We start from the raw sequence: 9531 nt of genomic DNA, 5'->3' as shown, positions 1-9531 counted from the left end.
TTTTTTTTTATTTCTTTCCTATACCATTGACATGACATATCAGATTTGTTGCCTTGTTTAGGCTCATAACTTTGTTATTATATCACGGTTCAACAACTAATTAGCGCCATGTCATCATTCAACAAGAGATATGAGTGGGTTGCCATGTCATCATCGACAACAAAAAGAAACAAGGGTAATTATAATTGTGAAAGCATCCATTCCGGGATATATTTATATGCGAATCTTCTGGGAATTAATTAATTAATTAATTCGTTGTTGATAAATAAGATGTCAAGTTTCTCACGGTTCTGACATGGCAGTGTCGACACGTCATTAATTGCTGACTCGTGGTACCTATTTATCAATAGCAAATCCAATCCCTGGTTCCACATATACATGCTTATGTGGCTAGTAGCTCCATGAATTGATGGGCCCGTCATATTTATCCACCTCTAAATATAAACTTGTTAATTTAAATAAACCTGATGACATAATAATAATAATAAATATGGATTGTTTTAAAGTCTTTTTCTACTCGAAATATTTATTTATTTATTTAAGCCAAACAGCTGCCTAACTATCTATCACAGAAGATCAATACATGGATTTGACACAGACATGAACAATTTGGCTATGTACATGTGGCTGCAAGTTAATGAAACATTTGTATGGTTAAACTTTAAGTACTCATTATGACCTTTTTTGTGTGTAAAATAATTTCAAATAACTATAGACATAGAAATTAGAAACATAGGTAATTGAAGGGAAGAAAGAAGAAAGGGACATATATTTTGGATGGTGGATGGATGGATGGATGAATGGCTGGAATTGGGGTGGTTTTTTCGATTGCATTCTTTGAACTGATGATCTATCATCATTCTGAGACCACCTGAAACCGAATCTAAGGGAATGTACCCCCACACTTGAGTTATGGCCTGTGGATAACCCTTATCTTGGAATCCTTTGTTTATATATATTTATTGTGTATTGGGAATAAATGGTGTTTCATGGTAACAAGGACTATAATTAATTAGATTCATATCTGAATAATCTTAAATGGAAATTTTCTATTAGTTCAATTATATATATATATTCATTAAAAATCTAAAAAAACAACATTAGTTGGGGTTAGTGATATTTGAAAAAAAAATCCTCCTAAAGAAAGTTTTGAAGATAAGTTGGAAAAACATGTTTTATTTTTATTTTTATATGACATTTTTAGCATAGGAGAGTGATTCGCTATTTTTTTCCACAACTAATATTTAAGTTTGGTGGTGTATTTGTTTAGTAAGTCAACTTGTTTAGTCGAATCGAATTTTTTATTCTAAATATATATATATATATATATATATATATATATATATATATATATATATATATATATATATATATATATATATATAACGATATTTAATTTTAAAAATATCCGGATTATTGGGTCGAGAGTTGTGATTAATTTGAATATATATATAAGAGTAAATGGATATTTGGGTCGGATTGTGGGTTGACCCGCCCATTAACTTAAAACGGTTAAAAATAAAATTAAAAATGATATATGTAAGTTTCGAACTTGCAACCTAACAAAAATAAGTACAACCTTTGTTAAAATTAAGCTAATAAAATTTTAGATTTTAGATTTAACACCAAATTTGATGAAAACGGGACGTTTTAATATATAAGTTCAATTTTTTAACTAACTAATATATATATATATATATATATATATATATATATATATATATATATATATATATATATATATATATATAAATAAAAAATGATGCTTAATTTTCAAAGTGTTCAGATTGTCGGGTCGAGAGTTATGGTTAATTTGGATATGTATGTGAGAGTAAATTAAAAATGTTATCAAATTTTAACTATAATTTTTTTACTCTATTTTTATATATTTTTATAATTTGAATACTATTCTCAATTGTTAGTGAATGCTTTGCTTCTTATACCTTCTGCGTTTGTTCATTTCTTAATAACAACGGAGATGAAATGAAGTTACTTGAAGTTTTCTTTCTTCAAGAAAAGTCACTAAAAGTCACATAAAGTCACTAAGATTGATTTTTGAGTTGGAGGTATTTTACATGTATTATCCCATTATTTTTTATTAGACATAGGTAGATAATTAATTATCAATTGTAAAACCCAATTCTCAATCATGGAAAATTTTCTAGTATCTATGATTGATTATTTTGATTTATGCTTCATCCCTCGTCCAATTCACACAAAAAAAAATGTTTTATTTTTTTTTATAAAGAATTAATTCTTATTAAATTCAAATATAAGTTACGTAATAAATTAATTAGTAAATAATACAAGATAATCATTTATAAAATCAAAATCAAAATCAATAATTTATAATCTAGATATTAAATTGCATAAACAATTTACAAAAATAAAACTCTCAATAAAAATATCCAACGATTATGCGATTTATTGAGAATTCCTCTAAAGACAAATTCATTTAAGTTCTTGAACGATGACCGTTGTAGTAGAGCAAGCCGAACGAACCAATGAAACAATGTCAGAAGAATCTCTACCAAAAATTCTGAGCGACAATTAATATTATCCTTAGCCGATGGTTAGTAAGCAACGCCGAACAATATCCTACCAAATGAAAATGAACCATCTACATATATGACCGAAATAGTGAGAAATTCATGCAAATTATGAGAGAATATATGTAGAAGGTCGTCCTCCACATGAAATATCAACTCGAGTAAGTTTTTATTGAAAAAGAAAAAATAACTCCAGATCCAATTATTTCGTCTCATTTGCTGCTAAGAAGGGGACGACGAATACGGACTCGAGAAATGATCACCAACACAGTCGGAGAGTATGAGCAACAAATGACCTACCGACGATTGAAAATATTATTCGGATTATAAGAATCCGAGACGAAAAAATCGATCTGGCTAAATAGGATGTCGGACCGAACAAAACGCAGTATCGACTAAAAATTGATTCATGAAAAAAAAACATCCTTCACTACTAACAAAAAAATAAATAAATAAAAAAAAATAAAAAATCAAGAGAGACCATACAAAATTTACCAATCAACTACTCTTGACTTTATTTTTTTTTTACAGAGATAAAGAGAATAAGAAAATTGATTGTTGCATAGTGTAATAAAAAAAATGTTTTAATTTGTCCAAATAGTTTATTTTTTAAAGTTCAATATATATAATATTGTTAAAATAAGAGTCCAAGTTAAGTAAAGTTAAATAAATGACTAGTATTAAAAAGAAAGCCCAGTTTGTGATAAAAATAAGACTAGGGTCCAGAAAAGAAAGCCCATTTCATGAACAACTCATCCAAGCCCTAACCTTTCTCCATTTATTTTCAAGCGGCCGCCTACAATTCACATCTATATCTTCGCGGCGGCTGGTAAGCGAAAGGGAGATTGAGCAGCCATGACGACGAGATTGAGAAAGAACAGGAAGAAGAGAGGTCATGTCAGCGCCGGTCACGGTCGTATCGGCAAGCACCGCAAGCATCCAGGAGGTCGTGGTAATGCCGGAGGTATGCACCATCACCGAATCCTCTTCGATAAGTATCATCCTGGATACTTTGGAAAGGTGGGTATGAGGTATTTCCACAAGCTTCGTAACAAATTCTACTGTCCAATCGTCAACATCGACAAGCTATGGTCTCTTGTTCCTAACGAGGTTAAGGAAAATGCAACCGCCGACAAGGTTCCGGTGATTGATGTCACTCAATATGGGTTCTTCAAGGTTCTCGGCAAGGGAGTATTGCCGGAAAACCGTCCGGTTGTCATCAAGGCTAAATTGGTGTCGAAGGTCGCTGAGAAGAAGATTAAGGAAGCGGGTGGGGCTGTTATTCTCACTGCTTAGGGTTTGCATTTCTCTTTTATCATTATCATCGATTTCAGTAACATTTGTTTTTTTGATCTTTAGTTTTTTCCAATCAAACCCATTTGATAGTTTATAGCTTTATGGATGCTTTGTTTCTTGGATAATTTTGAGATGAAAATTTTCAATTTTTCCCATTTTGTTTGGTTTTATGAACTTGTGTTCTTGTTAATTGTCCCTGAAAGAATAGGATTTGAAGGTGTTTGTGTTAATTGTTTGAAGAAAATAGCTTAAATCTGTCTCTAGTTTAAAGTAGCTCTCTTCTTCTTCATTTAAATTCATGTGAGTTTTAGGGATTAGGGTTTGTTTACTAACAAATCATCACATGTGAATTTAATGAAAATAAAAACTATTGAGAATCAATCATAGTTTGATATGGCAGCACCAACCAACTCTTAGAGATGTAACAAGTTACACAATCAGAAGATAAAGAAAGACAGATATATATTATCACATTAGTAAGTCAGAAACAATTCTTATCAAGGTTCTTGTTGCTAGTTTTTCACTTATCTGAGTTCAAATCATGGTTCTTGTTGTCAGTTTTTCACTTATTTGAAAACAAATCATGCTCCACAAGCTGCAACTCTTCATCTGGTGAGCTAATCATCAGGTTCTACACTTAAGCACAAGTGATTGTCAAACAATTTTGTCTCTTAGATGGGATATCTTGCTGTATTTAGACATGTCAAACTTCTCTAAAGTTTTCTTATGGTGACTTTGGCTGAGTTAAGCAGTCGGAAGTTGGTGTTTAAGTATTGTGGATCTCTTAGTATAGAATATCCCCTTGGTAAATTCTGTTCGAGTGGTTAATTGTGTTTGTGGACTATTTGTTTAACCATGGTGAGCGAGCCTCGGTAAATTCTGTTTGCTTGGTTAATTGTGAACGGATTATTATTATTATTATTATTATTATTATTTTTTATTATTATTATTTTTTTTTTTTTTGTAGAATAACACATTTTATGTTTATGAACCCTACTTCTTGTATTTAATCAAAAATATGTTTGAATAATATCTCAGTTTGAATAATATCTCAGTGTTAAGCACGCCAAATTTGAAATTTAGGTGATTAATCTTATAAAATAATGACATCATCAAACAAAGTATTGCAATTAAACTCAAATTAAAGCAAATGTAATTTGAGAGTCCAAATGAAAATAGTTTAATTTTTTTTTTCTCTCTAAATTTTTAACCCATGGAAAACATATTATTTAAGTTAAGACATAAATTAGTTAAAAATTGAGCTTGAATATATAAATTGACAAACACAACTCATATTTTTTTTATAAGTTAACAGGACCTCACTTCGTTTTAAAATACGTGGTTGAACCGGCGGTCCGACCGCTAACCGGTTAGATGAACGGTCCGGTTTTTAACAATAATACCGTTACCTTACGAACCGGTCAAAATCCGGTTAGACTGGACGGTTCGACTGAATATCCAAACCGGAATTTTCCGGTTCGAAAGGTTATCTTCTACCTGCTGATGCGTTTCTCTTTCTCCACTCTATGATTGTGGGTGCTTCAGTCCGTTCCAAACAAACAGGGCAACCATCCTCCCCAAGACTACGATCGTACCAACTCCGATCAAATATTAAAAATGGATTCGGCGGTCTGTGACAGTTCCAAACAAATATCAAAGATAACTAGTGAGAGAGAAAATGAAAGATGTATAGAAAAATATACAAAATTATAAATATTAATAATAAATAAATTTAAAGTAAAATATATTAAATTATGTTGTCAGTTGTCCTTTCCCAGTTGTCAATCAAATCTATAATTAGACCATTAATGTCTTAATATAATAAAAAAATAAAAATCGTTCCGAACACCAGTCGGACCGGTAGAACCGCTCAAACCGGTATTCGTTTAAGAATTCGAAACATAAACCGGAACGGTTTTCAAAAGCTTGTTAGAAATATAGATAATTGAAAATATAACCTATCACTCTATTTCTTTTTACTTTAAAAAAAGTGGAACGCATTAAGAATGAGAACATTTCATTTGAGTACAGCTACTAGCTGACAAAGTAAATAAAAAGAATGAAGAAAAGCAAAAGGTTAATATGCTCTTAGGTTTTCATATAATAAATAATCAAAGATGCTCTTAAGTCTTCATACAAGGCTAGGTAGATGGCATAATGGGTCAGCTAAAGTAGTTGATAGTTCTCCTATTGCTAAATGATCCACCACAAGAAAACATGACTTCAAGCCATCAAGGTCCTTATACAAGGTAAATCTCAGCATCCTTACAACACATATCACACATGCTAACCAAGTCAAAGTCCTTGCGCATACATTTATCGGTCAAGATGTTATCATAAACTACACACCACTCGAAGAAAGTGATCTTAGAAGGAAGTTTGCAGACCCAAATCTTCTCCCCAGCTTAAACACACTCCATGACTCATGTCCACATGGTTGAAATGGCTCATATTGAACCATTCATATCCTGCCAATATTGAGAATGTCCCGGGACAAATTGATGTTAAGATATGAGACAGACAAGCATGGGAGTCGCTCTCTCCAATACATAGAATGAAGCAGTTGGACACCACATCAAACATCTCTCAAATAAACGCTTCGTTGCACATAACAATAGCAGCCAAGTCTAGAAACAAACACTTCATGCTAGAACAATCATACCAAGCATTTTACCACGAACTAATAAATTCCACTTCAGGAAATATGAACTTATAATGCCACTGAAACAAATAGCCCGTATAGCTCAGTGGTAGAGCGTCAGTCTTGTAAACTGAAGGTCTGTAGTTCGATCCTGCATGGGGGCAATTATTTAATTTTTTATTTTGATTTGTCTTCACACTAGTCGGTTGTTTATTATCGATGAACATTGGCTTATTTGGGTGTAGCTCAGTAGTAGAGTGTTAGTCTTGTAAACTGAAGGTCTGTAGTAGAAAATTATTTAATTTTCATTTTGATTTTGTGGGGCAACATTGATTTGGTCTTCACACTAGTAGTTTATTTTTGACTATCGATGAATATTAGCTTGTTTGGGTGTAGATCATATAGCCCGTATAGTTTAGTGGTAGAGCGCCAGTCTTATAAATTGAAGGTTTGTAGTTCAATCATGCATTGGGTAATTTTTTAACTTTCGATTTTGATTTTGTGGGGCAACGTTGATTTGGTCTTTACACTAGTCGGTTTGTTTTGGACTATCGATGAAAATTATCTTGTTTGGGTGTAGAGCGTATAACCCGTATAGCTTAGTGGTGGAGCGTCAGTCTTATAAACTGAAGCTCTGTAGTTCCATCCTGCATGGGGCAATATTTGATTTTGTGGGTCAACTTTGGTCTTCATACTAGTCAGTTTGTTTTAGACTATTGATGAATATTAGCTTGTTTGGGTGTAAACATATAGCTTGGTGGTAGAGCGTCAGTCTTTTAAATTGAAGATATGTAGTTCAATCCTACATAGGGGCAATTTTTTAATTTTGATTTTTTGGGGCAACATTGATTTGGTCTTTACATTAGTCGGTTTGTTTTGGACTATCGATGAACATTAACTTGTTTGGGTGTAGAGCGTATAGCTCAGTGATGGAGCATCAGTCTTGTAAACTGAAAGTTTGTAGTTCAATCCTACATGGGGTAATTTTTTAATTTTCGATTTTGAGTTTGTGGGGCAACGTTGATTTGGTATTTACACTAGTCAGTTTGTTTTGGATTGTCAATGAACATTAGCTTGTTTGGATGAAGAGTGTATAGCCCGTATAGCTCAGTGGTAGAGCGTCAGTCTTGTAAACTGAAGGTCTGTAGTTCGATCATGCATGGGGGCAATTTTTGATTTTATGGGGCAACATTGATTTGGTCTTCATACTAGTAAGTTTGTTTTGGACTACCGATTAACATTAGCTTGTTTGGGTGTGGAGCATATAGCCCGTATAACTCAGTGGTAGAGCGTCATTCTTGTAAACTGAAGGTTGTAATTTGATCTTGCATAGGGGCAATTTTTTGATTTTGCGGGGCAACATTGATTTGGTCTTTACGCTAGTTGGTTTGTATTGGACTATCGATAAAAATTAGCTTGTTTAGGTGTGGAGTGTATAGCCCATATAGCTCAGTGGTAGAGTATCAGTCTTGTAAACTGAATGTAGTTCAATCATGAATGGGGGCAATATTTGATTTTGTGGGTCAACTTTGGTCTTCATACTAGTCAGTTTGTTTTGGACTATCGATGAATATTAGCTTGTTTGGGTGTAGAGCATATAGCCCGTAGAGAGTCAGTCTTGTAACTGAATATATGTAGTTCGATCCCTCATGAGGGAAAATTTTTTATTTTTTATTTTGAGGGGCAACGTTGATTTGGTCTTTACACTAGTCGGTTTGTTTTGGACTATCGATGAACATTAGCTTGTTTGGGTGTGAGACAAGACCATAACAATTTCATTTTGTTGGGATTTTGTTTTTGTATTTTATTGTTTATTATTTTTATAAATAGCTCGTATAACTCAGTGGTAGAGCGTTAGTATTGTAAACTAAAAGTCTGTAGTTTGATCTTTGGGCAATTTTATTGTAATACCCAAGATTTAATATTATTGATATTACATTATTAAATTGTGAATGAAGAATTAAGATTTTGGAGTAAAAAGTTGAGTTTGGGATAAGGGGGGTTGAATACTAATATTAAGTAGGAATTAAGGATATGACAATTATTTAAGTGCTACTTGACAATCTTGCAAAGAAAGATGGGTGCATGGTGTCTTTAACACATTTCTTTTTTTTTTAGGATTATCTTCTCATATCATTTTCTTGTTCTTCACCCGACAACCCCTCTCCATCTCCATTTAAATTGAATTTCTTGTTATTTTCTTCAAAGTTAAAGTCTACAAGGTGAGTTACAGCGAGAGGAAGAACCCAACATCGCTAATGAAATTTTAGGTAAGTGAATGTATATATTTGGCTTTTAGGGCCCTACATTCAAAAAGTACTAAGGTGTATTTGGTCGAGGTAAGTGGTGGGTAGTTTTAACGTTGGGTGATTCTTATGTTGTGGCTATGTAATGTGAGTGAAGCTATGTTTATAGTTGTATGTTTATCATGCCTTGTATGTTCATGCAAAATAAATTTTATGCTAAGTTATAAAGCAAAGAAAGACAAGTTATAATAATATTTGTAAAACCATTAAGTGTGGGTAAGAATTATTAGACAAATGTTTCTTCCACTTAGTGGATGCATGTTATGTGTTTTCCATTACTAGGATGCACGTTATGTTATGTATTGCCTACTTCTTCTAAAACCCCTTAACGTTAAGTAAAAATTAAAGTAATAACAAAGATGTTATCATGATTCTTCATGCACAAGTATATAGTTGTATTTTCCCTCTCTTACTTAGCATTATGCTAATAGTTCAACTTTTGATGCAGGTGAGGATGATAAATCTCATTCTGATGTTTAAGTATAGTCGAAGATAAGTGACCGTGAGGTGGTTTTTTGCTTGGCAAGACTTATAGAAATGTAGAATATGCCAAGTAAAGTATTTTGGTAGTTGTCATAGTAATTGACAACTAGATGAAGTAAAGATATTTTGTGATTAAATTTTGTAAGAAAATAAATAATTTCACTATGTTATGTTATGGAAAAATTATAGGGCAATTAAAAGTGTAAGTTATGGAAGTTTGAACTCTTTTACTTTTCCGTCTTGAGAAAATTAGAAG

General features: G+C 32.4%; 1 protein-coding gene and 2 non-coding genes across 3 annotated transcripts; all 3 read left to right on the top strand.

The window, feature by feature from the left end:
• Positions 1 to 3340: 3340 nt before the first annotated feature.
• Positions 3341 to 4000, top strand: LOC124920502 (60S ribosomal protein L27a-3-like). The gene has a single exon (XM_047461001.1). It carries the CDS (start codon positions 3405 to 3407, stop codon positions 3843 to 3845), a length of 441 nt encoding a protein of 146 aa, XP_047316957.1. The 5' UTR covers positions 3341 to 3404; the 3' UTR covers positions 3846 to 4000.
• Positions 4001 to 6578: 2578 nt separating this feature from the next.
• On the top strand, positions 6579 to 6650 carry TRNAT-UGU. The gene has a single exon. It is a non-coding gene; the product is annotated as a tRNA-Thr (tRNA).
• A 932-nt stretch (positions 6651 to 7582) lies between these two features.
• On the top strand, positions 7583 to 7654 carry TRNAT-UGU. The gene has a single exon. It is a non-coding gene; the product is annotated as a tRNA-Thr (tRNA).
• The last annotated feature ends 1877 nt before the right edge of the window (positions 7655 to 9531 follow it).

Source organism: Impatiens glandulifera, chromosome 1, assembly GCF_907164915.1.
Source record: "Impatiens glandulifera chromosome 1, dImpGla2.1, whole genome shotgun sequence".
Taxonomy (NCBI): Eukaryota; Viridiplantae; Streptophyta; class Magnoliopsida; order Ericales; family Balsaminaceae; genus Impatiens; species Impatiens glandulifera.
This window is presented reverse-complemented; position numbering and strand designations above follow the sequence as displayed.

Bases quoted from the DNA above. Each gene is read 5' to 3' on its own strand.
- LOC124920502 (XM_047461001.1), top strand. From the start codon at position 3,405: ATGACGACGAGATTGAGAAAGAACAGGAAGAAGAGAGGTCATGTCAGC.